The following is a 16,770-nucleotide window of genomic DNA, read 5'->3' as shown; positions in this document are numbered from 1 at the left end:
AGAATGAACTGACTGAATAAAAAAATTAACGAATGTGTTCATGAAAGCCTGTGAGAACATGAACAAAGTTGCTTCCCTTCCACGCCCTTCAGCACTTACGTTCCGTAGCTCCTTTCACCATCATTCCTTTTACCATGCTATTCTCTGTCCCATCAATCAGATACATTCTTCCAATCCACTTAAAGCCCCATCTCTCCTCTGAAGTCTTGCCTCAACACAACCTTGCTCCAACTCCCCATAGTGTATACCTCTACCATTTATTCATCAACATGCAGTGACCATCTGGTGCTTTGCAATATTATTAACATGGAAGATACTAAAGACATACAGGGCAAGGCCCAACGAACATTCCATCTAGTTCAAGAGAAACGTGCAACCAGGAAGTAATGAAGGAGTCGTATAAGATAATGTCTGATCAAAAACCAAAATGAGTGACAGAAACAAACAAAAAACTACTACAGGTGATTAAAATTAGGTATGTTCCCATCCTCATCTTCCACTGCTACCCTCCCCTCATTTTGTTCCAGTGACAGGGAGCAACATCACTCCTTCATGTCTAGACACTTGGTCTACCTGGATGCTCTCTTTGCATTCGTAATGAATTTCTTTTTATCCTTCAAAACCCAGCTCAAGGGTCACTTCTTCTATTAAGCCATATCTGCCTTTCTGCCCCCAACAAAGTTAACCACACTCTCCTTCATACATGTGAATACTCCCAGTGTTGCACTTATCGAGCGTATCATTACTTGTTAACTTCTGTGTGTCCCTGCCTAGACAGTGTTCCCCTTTCCTATCTGACAGTAACAAAAGTTGATTGGGTGATGAATTGAATAATTACAGAAAAGCTTTTGGTAACACCTCATTGTTCCAGACAATTTTCCATTAACAGACATTCTGTACCCTAAGACAAGCCAAATGTAAGGTGGCCTTCCACATGAAATCCTACATGACACAGATTCATCACTGATTTGGGCTCAGAAGTTGTTGAAGAGACCCCACCTTCCTCCATAAACACGTTATTAAAGAGGTGGCATATCTCAAAAACCTCAGGTGAAGCCCAGGGCCCTGGAAACCTACAGTTAGTATTTCAGGCTATTTTGTGAAAGAAACCCCAGTGGACCTCTGTGTTTTGCTTAGGTAATCTTTTTCCAAGTTTCTTTTTTCCAGTTACAATAAAGCAAACCATTCAATTTCTAGAAGGCAATTTGGCCACATTTATTGAAATTTAAAACATACATATCCTTTAATACAGTATTTCCAGGAATAATGTCTACAGAAAGACTCCCACATGTGTGAAACACAGTTTTATAAGGATGTTCATTGTACAACTTTTATAATTACAAAATAAAATGGAAATGGATTAAATGTCCATCAAAAGGAAATATAATATAATGTAACCATTAAATATATGAAATAAATCTATATGTACTGGCACATGAAGTTGTCCATTATTTAGGTAAACAAAGTAAGTTGCAGAGCAATACACATAACAGACCTCATTTTTTTAACTATACACCGAGCAGTATATTTTGATGTTTGATTTACGTGTTCATACACACATGATAAAACAGGTACATCTGAGAAGTCACTCGGAAAGGAGTTGGAGATGAAAAAGGATTGTAATTTTTTTATTGCCTGCATTTTTTTAATTACACAAGGCATGTCTTTCTGAAACACCCTCTATTCACACGGTAGACATTGGGTAATATGATGTCTATGGCTAATAACTCACCTAATGAAGTGTTGGGAAGTGAAAGAAACCAAATGATTTCACTGACAGCTAAGTCCTGATTGGTCTCTCGGTTGCCAGCCTCCCAGAGTTGAGTTTAAATTCCGCAGAAACTGGAGAAATCAACCGGACTTTGAATATTGTTTTACCTGTACATTTTGCCTAGTGGACAGAAAGGTACAGTAATTGACCATGTTTCAAATAGAACAATCTTTTTTCAAGCATCATCTTCTCTCAAAAGAAAAAAAAAATGGAGTGAAAGAGTAACACAATTTTGTTGTTACAGGCAGCAATTTGAAACATGAAGACTGTGATTCTGCTATTTTGTCTTCTTGGGTCAACTCTGTCATTACCAGTAAGTGCGATATGTTTCTTTATTGTGCCAACTAGCCTTAGCAATATTTCTACTTGTCGACCTCTCTCTCTTCCTGCCTTCCATCAAAACTGCTCTGTTCTGTGATCCATTCCCTTAGGTTCCCGCTTTTATTTTCCAAGGTGAAAGATGACAAACTAATAAGGTGCTAGTGCAAATTTCAATGTACTTACATCTTTTAAATGCATGCATACTATCATAATAGAATTTCAATTATTTTGACAGAGACAAAAAACTGTAGATACTAATGAACAATTTTTCAAAAGAAACTTTAAATTATAACTGTGATTAGTTCTGTGAAGAAAATGGAGAGAGGGTGGAACAAGACGTGAATAACCAACTGCCTTCTTATTTCATTCCAAATATATATATGTCCTTCTTAAAAGAAGTTGTCTGCAAAAATTTAATTTCTAAACAAGGTTAGTTAGGAGGTTAATTTCTTTTAAACACGGATTTTGCACTTTACCAAATAAATTTACCAAAAGTTTCTTCTAACTAGGGTGTCTCTAGTGTACTTAAATTATCATACAATTTGTAAAAACTCAAGGTAAATAAAACTTTCCAGGAGCACAGCTATCACTCAAGGTGGACTAAGGAGTAGCATGTAGGTTAACGCAGATTGCTGATAGCCAACAGCATGAGACCTGCTGGAGGGCAGTGGTGCAGGGGATGTGAAGGTGGCACTAAAATGTCTACTAGGTACAGTAGCAATTATCAAATGAAAATCAGGACACATTGACAAGGGTTTTTTTTATTATTTGTAAATGAATTTATTGAATTATCATAAAAGCACAAAAAATGAATCAATTTGCAAGTATGGACGCAAGACAGCCTCGTGATTGTTTTCAGTAGATCAAAAGTTGGGCAACAGGATGCACATTGGAGATGGGGCAGGTTGCGTCTTCAGAAGAGTGGCCAGTGTAGGCCTCAAGAAGAAGGTGAATTCAAGCAAAGACTTGAGGCAGAGGAAGGAGTGAGCCAATGGCTGGGGAAAGGGCATTCCAGACAGAGGGAACAAGTGGAGGTGAGGCTCTGAGGCAAGAGTGAGCCTCATCTGTCCCAGAAATAGCAAATAGCCTGGATGGCAGTAGTCGAGTGAGTGAGAGGAAATGAGGTGGGCCCTCAGAGATGCAGTGGGGCCCAGGGCATGAGGTCTTGTAGGCCATGGTAGGCTCTCTGGATTTTACTCTGAGTGAAAATGGAAGTCAATGGAGGGGTTGAACAGAGGCGTGAAAGGATCAGAATGTTGTTTTCAAAGGACCACTCGGTCTGTGACGCTGACAATAGATTGTGGGGGATAAAAAGACCTATCTGCAGAATTTATTCTTACCCAACCTTAAACCTTAAAGGAACCTCTAAGGACAGATAATGCCAGCCTTGCTTCTTACAACTGAGGGAAAAGTCCAAAGTGAAACCAAGAGTCAGTGGCAGCTGTAGGGTATATCCAAGTGACCCCAGGGCTGATGCAGGGCTGGAGGGCCACACCACACTGTCCTCTGTGATGCAGCCAGGAGCAAAGGTTGATGAGAGTCAACCTGGCCAGGGAGCTTCCACCTGAATGCAGAGGGACTGCTGAGAGAAGCTTATGGAAGGATCCATTTTTTCAAGGACCAAGAGCACCTGCAGGGATCTTAGTACTGGCTCTGCCACTCACCATGTCACCTTGGGCATGTCACTTTACTTCTTTGGGCCTCAGTTTCCTCATTTATAAAACAAAACCATATAATTAGATCATATGGATGGCAAGGACATTTTCACCCCTTAAATTCGGCGATTCTTAATAAACTAGGAAAATACCCTGGCCAGGAAAGGGACTGAACTTCCATTACAGGAAGTGACTTGTCAGGCAAAAGGCAAAAGCAGGAAGCTCCACGAGAATACAGTAGAAATTATGGCAACTTATCTTCAAGCATCAGGAAAAGCAAATGTGTACACAGCTAAGGTGCAGACTATGTATTTCACACCCTGAAAAAGGAGGAAGGCAGTTAAAGAAAAAATATGTGAGCCTAGGAGCCACCCTGGAAATCCATGTGTCCTACCCCACCCTCTCTCCCTCCCCACCACACGCCTCCTTGTCTCGGATTTTTGCACTCTACAATTCCATTTCCTATCATGCACAAAATGCTCCAGGGAATTAAAACTCCTCCAAAACACACAGAGCCTAAAGATAGACATTTTTGCACTGGGTACAACTTGTTATCTCCTGGAAGTAAATGGATATGAAACCTCAAACACATCCCTGCTCTGTCAAATATTTGTTATCACAGATGCAGTTCCCTGCTTTGGGACTTCCTCCCACAAAGCCGGTTCCGGATCAGGCAACACAACTAAACCAACAGCAGCCAAATCAGGTAAGAGTCCCACAAGAGGAAACATTTGCAGACCAGTGGATTGAAAGTCAAAATTTACACAGAGTCTCGTGACTGAACAAGAGAGAGAAGCTTTCCTTTGGGGAGAAAAAAATACAAAAACCAATACAGTTTTCTGAAAATTTTGAGCCAGGAAAACAAATCATCCTCCTTCTTTTTCCTTTTGTCTAAATAATAATTTGGTTTAGCAAGCAAATCTGGTAAACTGAAAAGCAACAGCTACACCTATTGACAAAGCTTGGTCATCTATGCCCTTGAAATACTGTGACGTTTCATATGTGATATTTCCAGAGCTGGCAGGAATTAAGAGGTAATCTCTAAAAATAACTGCAGATTTCCTCATGGTTTTCTTAAGTTCTTTTGTTGCTGATGACCTGATGTGTTACTGTAAAATGTGTGTCTTTGAGGAATATTTAAATACTTTTGAAAACTGCATTGTCTCTTGGCTACTACCCTTCTTCCCAGTCCAATCCCTCCTCTGCTCTGAAGGACCTCTCCTTACCTCCATCCAGACTTTGTGAAACAGTTCAATTAACACCAGAGTCTAACACGCTCTTTTTAGTCCATGGTCATTAGAAAACACTCAAGTCAGGAGCCAATCTCACTTCTTCAGGAACCTGAAGCTTATACAATTTGGAGACCATTTTTTAGAAAAAGAATATAAAATTAGCTATGTAAAATTAAGTACTGAAGTGAAAAATTCATAGTGAGATAAGAAGTAAGTGAGTTACACATTTTTAAGATGAGAACTACCATAAACACAACACATTCCCAGGGCGCTCACCAGGGCCATGGAAGGGGACAATGCTAGTGAGAGGACCTGAAGATTCACCTTCACTTAGATCCATGGTAAATCCACCTCTGATGGGAATATAGGTTACTTGAGGATATCCACCATTGACAGCATAGTAGAAACAGACAACTTCGTGTCTCATACATCAATTTCAATGCCTTGCAGGTCTTCCCTTCTTTAAATCTAATACCATTGACACAGATGCTAAAACTGGGGTCAGATCTGCAACTGGTGAGTACTCTTTTATATCATTTTAATATCCATTGTTAAATAAATATAATACCTAGTGCTGAGCATGTGTGTGTGTGTGTGTGTGTGTATCCACAGATGTACACATACACACATATTCATTGTAGATAAGTTGAAAGAGAGAAGACAGAGAAAAGTCAAAGGAAGTTGAATGCTATTCAATACATCAAAAAAGTTTTTCTTGGCAAGAGAATCTCCAAAGGAATTAATCTAATTCTCCAGTCTTTACTGTCTTAGTTCTTCTCACCTATTCTCCAAGCTTCTCTCCTCATTCCTCCCACATATTTTCCTCACTGCCCCATAACACCCATACACCCATACAAACACTACGACCACTGTCATCACCCTAATAACAAGAGCAAATTAATAAAGCTAGGAAGATTTTTGATTTTCTCATATAATATCTGTATAGTTTAATCTGTTTGGGGGATGAAAATATCTTTCCTGATTAGAGTGGACTTTTTTCCAGTGGTCAGACTTAAATATAGTATTATCCCATGTTCAAACTAGATATTTTATTCCGACCCTCACAATTTTCATGGGGATGCCTACAAAGGAATTCATTTCTTCAGAAGAAAACCATCAGAAAAATTCCAGGAACCATTGCTGCTATAGGCAAAAGAGAAAGGTGAGGATAAAATCACCTAAATGATTTTCAAAGAGAATGAGTCAAATGCTGAAGAAAAACCTACTAGGTGAAAAGTTAGTCTGACCTTGTGATACTAGTAGACTAAACAAGTCTTTGAACTTCATTTCTATATCTAATTCCTAATGCAAGAGTATGCTATATATTTACATAGCAAATCCTCCCTTTAAACGTGTTTTACATTTAGCAAATACCTTCTGGTTTCCTGAATGTTCAACTGAAACAACACAATGAAAATCTTCATTGCCCTACAGCTAAACCCTGCTGCAGGAGTGGCACCTGGTGCCCAGACCCTCCCACTGACCCTGGGGGGTCTGAAGGCACAACAACAGCTGCAGTCACAGGTAAGTTCAATGAGGGGACTCAGTTTACATTGGGGAGCATTCTCACTCAGATGGGAGCCTAAAGCGGAGGAAAGAACCTCTTCAAGGTTTTGAAAGTTTCCTCCAGACAATCTGCAGGTGGATATTCTACAAACATAGAACTATCTTCGGCAATTTGGTTCTTGCTGAAAATCCATGAAAACACACCCAGAAAACTAAGCATGCTCTCCCTTAACCTCTCTAGAACTTGTTTGTAATGGGTAACAGAAAATGCGAAAAGTTCGGGAATACTGAAAAGTAAAAGATATAAAGGGCGAAATCAAGAGGTGTCGGGATTCTTCTCTAGCATGCTGTGTTTTCTATTGAAGACTTTCTGGGTGACAGAATCATCTCCAAGAAAAATTAAGAAGTGGATCATTTATCTGCAGCAAATCTAATCTTCTTGGTTTTGTGCCCTTTTTTCATGTCGTCTTTCAAGTCCCTAAGGCTTTCTAGTACTTTCTCTCCTCCCATCATTACTTGCTTTCAGGAAAAATCCTGGAAAACACTCTCACACTCAAATTTAAATGACACATTTAGAGCATCACTCCTTTTGGAAGTGTTTGCATCTTTAACTACAGACAAAGCCTAAATTTTTACCTTATGAAATTTCTCTAAATAGCTTAATAGTCTCTGGAGAAAAATATAATGATCCCTTTATGAATAGACTAAGTTAGTTATTATGGACAATTTATTCTCCCCATCAGGTGACCTCAGGCCCTATCTTTCCCACATAATGTTCTCTTTTTTTGTAGCTTTATTATTTAGTACATACATATGTTAATTATAGGGAATTTGAATAGTCTTTGCAGTTTGAAATATTCACTTACAGCATTGTTTTTGAGGATTGCCTAGTATTTCACTGTATTGCAAAAATTGGGTTTATTTTTCCAGAATTTGCTTCTCTAAGCCATAGACCAATATATCCTAACCATCTTCTTACCTGTATGATGTACACTTCCAGGTTTTAAATAAGAGCAAGTTTGTATTAATTAATAATTACAATGAAGTCTGAGTTTAATTGACAACATAATTTTAAGCTGCTCAATTTAAATTCCATGTCATATGCAACTAATACTTTATACCTTCATTTGTTCAAAATAACACAAAAATCTCTGTACTGCTTCATTTATTCATATTTGTGAAGTTTTGTAAAATAACTAATTTGTACATTTCTTTTTTAAAATTGAAATGTATCTTTGTCTATCAGTCAGTTCTTACTACTTTCAGATATATTAGAGGCTTCACTCAAAGTTTAGCTGCTTATTTATACCTTAATAGTAAAAGTGATCCTCTGAAAAAGGCTAGAGAGACGGGCAAATAAAATGAGAATCTCTTTAACATGTGATCCTGGTGTGATCTATACGTCAACTGCCCAGATCCAGGCTCAGTTGCTACCCTGCTCGACCCTTGAAGTCAGACTTAGCACAACTTTATATTTGCCAAAGAATATCCGTTCCAGACAAAAGTGTTAGTGGGCACCGTAGATATGACTGCAGGCTCAATGGAGAGGGTTTGACATTACACACTCCCCAACATGCAATAATATGAATGAATCCCCATTTTTGGTGAGGATCCTTCAGTTTCTCCAGCTATGCCACCACCAAAGGTTCCTGTACTTGACTTTGTCCTATACAACCCCAGTAACCTCTGACCTTGCCTTTCCTTAGGCAGAGAGTGGCTTACGTCCCCTGCCAGAAATTTGGTCACCTTTCCGTAGCTCTAATTTATCAAAGCAAGGCCAACGTAGTTGAGTGAACTCTAGAACTATATAACTTCTGGTCAAATTCCAACTTTCCACTGACTACTTGTGGGATGTTGACCAAGTTACTTAACTGCTCTATGGCCCACTTTTCTCATAATTTAAGATGGGAATTAAAGTAGAACCTACCTCTAGAGCTGTGATAAGGATTAAAGCAGTAAATACACACAAAACACTTAGAATAGTGCCCACCACATAGTAAACACTTAATAAGTGCCAGGTATTATTATTTCAAATAAATTCTCTATCTTCAACTAATACTAACTTTTCTCCTTGTTGTTGCATTGGTGAACAATTAAATTATCTTTCATCACAATTTTTACTTAGACATCCGTGTTTTCCTATTTGTATCTTTTTGCTCTTTCTAACTTCCCTTTAAAGAAGAAATTTCTATTTTGTTTTCTCTCAAAACCCGAGTGTCTCCTCTCCCCAACCCATTTTCCCATTGTCACCCTGAAGATTAGTGGGTTTTGTTGTTGTTGTTAGAAGCCAAGGATCTGATAGGAAGGAAGGCTTTTTCTTAAATGCATGTACTTTTTACCTTTTGGCATTATGGTTATCACTATACCAACTATCTTTGGAAGTAGTAAAATTAAGAGTCTATTTCATAAGACTTCAAATCTTTTGGGTTGGTTAGTATTAACATCCCATTTTGATGATTTTCCTGAAACAGTGTGAATTTCTATGGAAATAAAAATAAATCCGTGACAAACTCTAAGTTAATCCTTAGAGCACTACAGCACACCAACCCTTCACCCAAATTGCTTCAACCATAAACTCATATTTAGATAGTTATCAGTGACCAATAGCGCTATTTCTCACTTTGTTCTAAGAGCTCGGCCGGTGCCAGGGGTTATTGAACAATATCATTCATCAGTTCCTATCAGTGCTCTATTTTAACAGCAAAATATCCAGGCAGCTACTATGAAACTAAATATATATGCTTCGAGAAATCTATTTTAAAATATCCATTATGTGTTTTAATGTCTTCTGCCACATAAACACATGCATTTTTATTGCATTTTATATCATTATTACTTGGAGTAATTTTCAGTTTGAAGATAGCTTGAGGCCAAAGTTATTTTTTGTTCGTTCAGTTTACTAAATTCCACCTTCTAAATGTGCTGCCTTGGACTGGTTTTTAAATCTCTCCAGGTCTAATCTTTTTACAAAATGGATGAGTTGCATTTCCCATCCAGCTCTATGAATCTGTATCTATGATTACAGATGATACATTGCAACAGATACTGCACCCTTTTAAGAAAGTCTCAATATTTATATCATCTGCCAGAATTTACCTTTGAATATTTTTTTTTACTGAATTTTTCACTATTTTTTCCAGATGTTACCGATTTTTGTAGCACAATTTGGAGCACAGGTAAGATTATTTTTTAAGATGATTTTGATTTGAAATCATTTTAGTGTGAAATATTGAATCCTTCCTCAATTCCCCAGATAGTTGCTGAGTTCCTGTTTACTTTGCACTGTATGGACACTGATATTAACTAGTTGTTGTTAGTGCCATGGAGTCAATTCTGAGTCCTCATAAGCCCGTGAACAGCAGAGCTGCACCTTGCCCAGTCTTTTGGTGCCGTCGTCTCCCCTTCCTGCACTACCTCAGACAATGTTCTGCTGCTATTCATAGGGTATTGCCAGTTTTTTGGAAGTGGGTGGCAGGGTACTTCTTCCTAGTCTGTCTTAGTGTGGAAACTCCGCTGAAACTCTGTCCACCATGGGTGACACTGCTGGTATTTGAAATCCCGGTGGCATGGCTTTCAGCATCACAGCAACACGCAGCCACCACAGTAAGACCACCGACAGACTGGTGGTGTGCTTTTTTGACTGGGAAAGAACAGTGAAAGCACTGAATCTCAACAACTAGACCACCAGGGCTGGCTGATGCCACCAAGAGCCAACACTTTTGAGCACTTGGTATATGCCAGGCCCTGTTCTAAGTACTTTATTATTTATTATGTACTATTTCATTTGCTCTTTGAAAGAACCTTTGGTAGACAATATTTTTATTTTCAATTTTAAGATGAGTAACTGGAGATACTTACAGTTACGCAGTTGCAATCACATAGTTAGTAAATGTCACAGATGAAGCAACCAGTCGATTCTTTAAACTACACTGTTAAGAAAAAAATTAATTAATGGGGATGATCTAATGATCAATGATTTGCAAGATTTATTTTTTAATCTCAAATTTATTTATTAACTATAAATCTTATCCTCAAAAAAAAAATCAAATGTTTTCTCTTCTCCCTCCCTATTTTCCATTGGGAAAGATAATTCTTGAGATCACTGATAAAATTACCAAAGACCAAAATCAAATAAGAGCATCAAGTGGCAGCTTTTACTTCTAAAAGCAGAGTCGAATATAAAATTCATATCAACTCTGAATTCCACCTCTGGGAACACATCCCAAGGAAATAATCTGAAATACAGTAAAAGTCTATTAACAAATATATTCATCAAAATAATATTTATACTAGAGAAGAATATTGAGTGCAGCTTAAATTTAAACAAAAGGAAAATGATTAAGTAAACTGTACAACATAAAAGCAAACACTTTGTGACCATTCAAAAGGGTATTTATTAAAATTTGTCAGTAATGTGGTTAAATGATCACTGTATAGTATTAAAAGAAAAGGTAAGACACAAATTGTGTATATGACATGACTTCTATCATGTAAAGAAGAAATGTGTGAAAAACATCTGGAAGAAAATACATTAAACTCTGAAGGATGGGATTATATTTTTTTCTTTATTGCTTTCTGTATTTTCCAAGTTCCCTCCAATGTCCATCTATTACTTAATAATAGAAAAATACATAGTTTTTAAAATACAGAAGACCTCACATCACTCAGATATGAAATGTTAGCAGTCCAATATCACGTGCTGACTTGAGTTTTGTGATACAAGTCACAAAGGCAGTTTAGAATATTGTCGAAAATAAAAAATCTGTCCTTATAACCTTTAAAACTATTAAGTTTTTAAGTTATCTTATACACATATTGCCTCAAATATATTAAAATTTGTCTAATAAAGTGTGTTATTTTCCTTTTAGGGTACTATCCTAAGCTCAGAGGAATTGGTAAAAAAAAATTTTTTAATTACTAGCATTTCAAATTCTTTTCACTGCTACCATAATGCTATTTTCTGTCCTCATATAGTCTCTTTTGACCACAAACCCTAAACCTGGTGCCTACTACAGAAAACTGAACATTTTTGTAGATCCTTGCATTGGGTTGTCCTTTGTCTAGCTGGGGATTTCATCATCTTTCTTCAGCTACTTTTCCATTAATTTGACTTAGCTTTTGTTTTCTACATATTGATGTCAGATTCAGTTCTGTCCAGAAAGCCAAGGCATATCTTTAAACTTTGTGTTGATTAAAATCTAGGATGACAAATTATTAAAACACATGCAGATACAGAATAATATACATATTGATATTTATTGCAGCAAAGATTAATTTTCTTGACTTAAATTTTTAACTTTTGTAGGAAAATATATTATGTTTCTAGCATCTTACAGTGATGAATGAACTCTTCCCTATACATATGAATAAGTAGAGGGCTGAACCTAAATAAAACTCATATTACCATTACTAGGTACTTCCATGCATTTTCCTGTAAGTCATTTTTAGAGAAAAATTACTTGAATTAATGTGGTACCTAAATATGACACTGAAGTAAAGACTTGAGGGAATACCTGGAGAGAGAGTTTTTTAAAAATCTTTCTATTATGAAAAAGATAGAGATTTTTCTGGATTGTCCATAAATAAAGTCAAGTAACGGGGCATGTTTTGCCAACAATGATACCCAAACACCCATAACTACCAGTTACTGAGGCGATTCTATATAACGGGCACCTTGGCAGACCTTTTACACCCATTACTTTTAATCCTCATCAAAGGACAAAGTAGAGATTTTTTAAGCCCAATTTTATACATAAAGAAACGGAGGCTCAGAGAGCTTAAGAAACTTAGGTTCCAAGGTCAAAAAAGAGTAGATCCAGATCAAAAGCCATTTTTCTATCCCCTACACCAGTGGTTTTCAAACTTTTCCAGTAAAATCCACAGTAACAGCTACATTTTTCATTCAACTAACACACACATACATATGCACACAAGTTTCATGAAACAATATTTACCTGTACTATATAGAATGTACTCGGTAATTTATAGTCTGTTCTTTTTGTGTTATTTTTTAAAGATTGGCGACACCCACCTTCTTTATTTCAAATCTATGGATGTCACCATCCCCAATTTGAAAACTTCTCTATTCTATTCTTGTCTCTCTTCCAGCATAAGTCTAATTTCTGGTTTCAGTGCCTTGTAAATCTAAGACAGTATTTCCCAAACTTCAGTTCCGGACCACCAAATCAGGACAACTTGGAGTGCTGGTTAAAAATGCAGATTTCTGGGGCCGCCCAGTGGCGTAGTGGTTAAGTTTGCGCTCCTCTCTGGTGGCCCAGGGTTCACTGGTTCAGATCCCAAGCCGGACCTATGCACTGTTCATCAAGCCATGCTGTGGCAGCGTTCCACATACAAAATAGAGGAAGATTGGCACAGATGTTAGCTCAGGGACAATCTTCCTCAAGCAAAAGGAGGAAGATGGGCAACGGATGTTAGTTCAGGGCCAATCTTTCTCACCAAAAAAATAAATAAATAATTCAGATTTCTGGGTCCTGCCCTAGACTTGCTCAACAGAATTTCTCTAACAGGGGAGCCTAGGAATGTGTCCTTTTGACAAGCTCTTCAAATGGTTCATATGCAAACTAACATTTGAGAACCACACTCAAGGAAACTGACCTGTGTCTTAATTATGAGCCCTCCACTCTTTTTATTCTATGAAGATGCCATCAGAACTGCAAGGTCCAAGAGGACTGGTTCCTGCCTGAACTCCAAAACCAGCTGATATCAAATTATTTCTTCTTAGGAGGAACTTCTCACAGTAATTTTTTTCCCAGAAAAAAAAAACAAGTGTAGGCAACAACAGCATTCACTACCAGTGTGCAAACTATTGAAAGGCTGATAGAGAGGAGTTTCGTTGAGTAACTGGAATTGCCAAGGGAAATAGTTCTGACTGAATATTCCAATGCCTTTGAAAAATACATCAAAAGAAACTTAAAGGGATGCAAACCATGAGATGAAGATTGATTGATCTACTTGAACTAATTTGTCCATTCATTTTTAGTCTCCTAAATTACCTTTAAAAAATTATGGGCAAAAGTAGGTCAATAAGGGAGATAGAGCCTTCTGTAATTGTGTGGATTTTCTGCCTTGGTTCTACCTCCAGATACACCTGATGGTAACAAATTATGCATTATTCCTTTTCCTGTGACTGGTTTGCTTCTGGCTTCCCCTTTCTAAGGGAAATGGGGCACAGCAAGGAAGCCCAGTAATGAAACCAGAATCAGGCTCAGAAGAGGGAGGCCTTTCCTCTGAGCAATTCCCGGTCTTTATTATTTTCTCTGACTCTACCTTCTCCATCCTGCCGTTCCTGCCCAAACTTACTGCCCTCAAAGGAGAAAAGGCTGGTTGACCAGCCTTCCAATGTGTTCTTTTGACTTCGTTTTCTGTTTCCTTCCCTCATTCCAGCCAGCGGCCCCGCAAATCTTCGCAGGCCTCATCTTCCAGCCCTTGTTCCCTGGAGGCATCCTGCCCACCAGTCAGGCCAATCCAGACGTCCAGAACGGAATCCTTCCTGCAGGACAAGGAGGAGTAAAGCCCGCCATCCAGGGAACCTCAGAGAGCCCCTTGCCAACTACCAGCGACACAGACGATGACTTTGGAGGGACCACCCCTGCAGGCATACAGAGGGGCATGCGCACTACTGAGGAAACCATCACAAAGTCCCCCAATGGTAAGTTCTTCCAGCAAAAAAAAATGCCCCTTGGCCATGAAAGTCACCTGCGGAGTGAAACAAGAGTTCTTCCTTGTCTTGCCCTGACAAACACGGATCCTGACAAAATCAGGGAACCCCTTTGTTCATTCACAGTTGATTCCGGCAATGTGAGGGAATATTTTTACTGGACCACCAACCCCATTGTATCAACCCAAAAAGAAGACATTTAATTGCTGACCTAACATACATTCCACCTTAGGTCAGAGCTGGAAATATTTGGAAACAGACTGTGCTCTCCCTTTCCTGTCTCCCCCTGTGCCCCCAAACATACACAGGCCCACAGCAGACCCAGTTAATCAATCATAATACTCTTTTCTACTCACCGATAATGGATGAGCCTCAGAACCTTTCAACCTAATGTTGCAAGCAGCCACTGTAATAGACCGGAGTTAACATAGTAGGTTAACCATGTGCCATTCCCGTCAGATGTGATTTAAGAAATGTGGCAAAAATAAGCTCTTCTAACACCAAAGATCAAAGATAATCATTTAACAAGTGGAGATGTCTAGAACCAAATGTCCTTGGAGGTAACAAAAGAATGGTTTGATATTGATACTCTTGCTCCTAGGAAAGAAATTTTGACGTCAAGTAAAAATGTTTAAATTCAATACGCTTTTACCTACATTTAAAAAATGTTTTATTTTCTTCCAGGAATTCAGTAAGCTGTTTCCAATTTTTTCAACTAAACCACCTCAAATGTAGTGGTACATGTGAATCTTTTTCATTGATCATATGATGGAACAGTGAGACATACTGGAGAGAATCAGAAGAAATCAATTCTTAGTTGATCTAAAAGCTTTCTTGAAATTTCAGAAAACATATTCTTCCTAGAGAATACTGACTTTTGAAAAAGAATAATTAAATGGATACGTTTGTCTTTGAAATGTAACATTATGCCACCCTGGACCTGGAAGATATGTATATTAAAACATATTCTGAAACTGACTCTTTTTCTTCTTTGGGAATGGAAGAGAGTTGGAGCCTTTCAGAAACTACGTTACCTCAGGATCCGTAGATGACACTCTAGGTTTAGAACTTTCCTTGGAAGTAGGTAGTGCTTATCACTGGAGTGGACATGCAGCAGTGGAAGGACAATTTCTGATTTCCTCACAACCACCTTATGACCCACTCTCTCCCATAAGAGCCAGAAATTTAATTTTCAATAAGCAAATTATGTTTTATCATCTAAAATGCACAATGGAAACAAAGAATTATAAATCATATGGCCTGTCCTCAAGCTGCTAGTAATTGTGGCATTTAATGTTTCATTTTGGTGTGTCTGAGAGTGAGAAATGACATTGATAAAGTAAATCACTCTTGCTCCACACACGTAAAAGGTAGAATTTAATTTGATTTAAATTTATAACCTGGACCATTGCCATTCATTCAGAGTGGGAGAGAGTGAGAGGGATTAACACAAGCTAAGCTACAGCCCCAAGAAATGAAAGATGTGGATACATTGAATAACATTTCTCACTGTATTTGAGCAGCCCTATCAGGGTGGAACAAACTCAAATATATACCCACAAAATACATTCCATGTTAAGTTTTTCAAGTAGTTAAAGATTTACTAGTGGTGAAGATTTATTAGCCACAGTGTTTCAGATTTGCAGAAGCTGAGTAAGATATTTATGAATTGTCCAGGTTTTCACAGCCGAAGGAGAGCAAATTTGGACTCAATTTTCCAAAAATATTTTGCCATTCGTGTCATGTGATACTAATTAGAAGTGCTATCAAAAGATATCCTGGGTAACTATCAAAAAAACATTCCCTTGGTGGCTGGCCAGTGCCATCATGGTTAAGTTTGCGTGCTCCACTTCAGTGGCCCAGCATTCCCAGGTTCAGATCCCAGATGCAGACCTATACATCACTCATCAAGCCACGCTGTGGCAGCATCCCACATACAAAGTAGAGGAAGATTGGCAGAGACGTTCCTCAAGTGAAAAGAGGAAGATTGGCAACAGATATTAGCTCAGAGCCAATCTTCCTCACCAAAAAAAAAAAAAAACCCTCTAAGCCTCTTTTTCTAATCTGTAAAATGCGGGCAAAAACCCCTGTCATAGGCATCCCACAAAGTTAACCTGATGATCAAAGCAGATAACACACAAAAGTGCTTTGCAAACTCCAAGCAACTAGAGAATTTCATTTTGTTTCCTTTCAATATCCTTCAAACCAATTGAAATTGTCTGGCCTCCCATTTCCACAGCATCTCCCCATACTTCCTCACTATAGTTAAGTTATTGGTTCAAGTGTATGATACCCAGCTTGACCTTCTTGACCAGGTATCTTCCTGGAGAATGCTACTCCTGGGGGAATCTGAAGACTTTCCAAGGGCTACAGGCAGACAGATGGTTTTAAGGGCTTGATTTCCATTCCTAACACCCACATAGGTACTTTCCCGAGACACAGCCGCCTGAGAACAGTCCTCCTTTTCTTCCTCTCCTTTCGTAGTCACTCTTTCCCCACACTGCAAAAGAAAGACTTAGGTCTCATCTATCACTGGTCTCACTGTGGAAAATTGCTCTGCGTCGAAAACCTCCAGGACACGAAACAAAGGAAGAATTTCAAATATTG

At 38.3% G+C, this 16,770-nt stretch overlaps 1 protein-coding gene across 2 annotated transcripts; it reads left to right on the top strand.

The window, feature by feature from the left end:
* The first annotated feature begins 1,813 nt into the window (after positions 1 to 1,813).
* Positions 1,814 to 15,139, top strand: AMTN (amelotin). Of its 2 annotated transcripts, XM_044766715.2 has the most exons (9): positions 1,814 to 1,906; positions 2,016 to 2,084; positions 4,370 to 4,453; positions 5,430 to 5,495; positions 6,414 to 6,503; positions 9,626 to 9,661; positions 11,354 to 11,380; positions 13,890 to 14,154; positions 14,848 to 15,139. In XM_044766715.2, the coding sequence occupies exons 2-9, from the start codon at positions 2,031 to 2,033 to the stop codon at positions 14,856 to 14,858; spliced, it is 633 nt and encodes a 210-aa protein (XP_044622650.1). In that variant the 5' UTR covers positions 1,814 to 1,906; positions 2,016 to 2,030; the 3' UTR covers positions 14,859 to 15,139. The 2 variants fall into 2 exon arrangements, with proteins under 2 accessions (XP_044622650.1, XP_070362683.1); XM_070506582.1 differs by lacking the exon at positions 11,354 to 11,380.
* Positions 15,140 to 16,770: the final 1,631 nt, after the last annotated feature.

This window comes from Equus asinus, chromosome 3 (genome assembly GCF_041296235.1).
Source record: "Equus asinus isolate D_3611 breed Donkey chromosome 3, EquAss-T2T_v2, whole genome shotgun sequence".
NCBI lineage: Eukaryota > Metazoa > Chordata > Mammalia > Perissodactyla > Equidae > Equus > Equus asinus.
The sequence above is the reverse complement of the archived record's forward strand: the minus strand, read 5'-3'. Positions and strand labels throughout refer to the sequence as shown.

What these genes read in the sequence shown, in the direction of transcription:
- AMTN (XM_044766715.2), top strand. Translation starts at nt 2,031, where the DNA reads ATGAAGACTGTGATTCTGCTATTTTGTCTTCTTGGGTCAACTCTGTCA. An exon ending in TGGGGTCAGATCTGCAACTG is followed by an intron (nt 5,496 to 6,413) that starts GTGAGTACTCTT and finishes ATTGCCCTACAG; the next exon opens with CTAAACCCTGCTGCAGGAGT. An exon ending in AACAACAGCTGCAGTCACAG is followed by an intron (nt 6,504 to 9,625) that starts GTAAGTTCAATG and finishes TATTTTTTCCAG; the next exon opens with ATGTTACCGATTTTTGTAGC.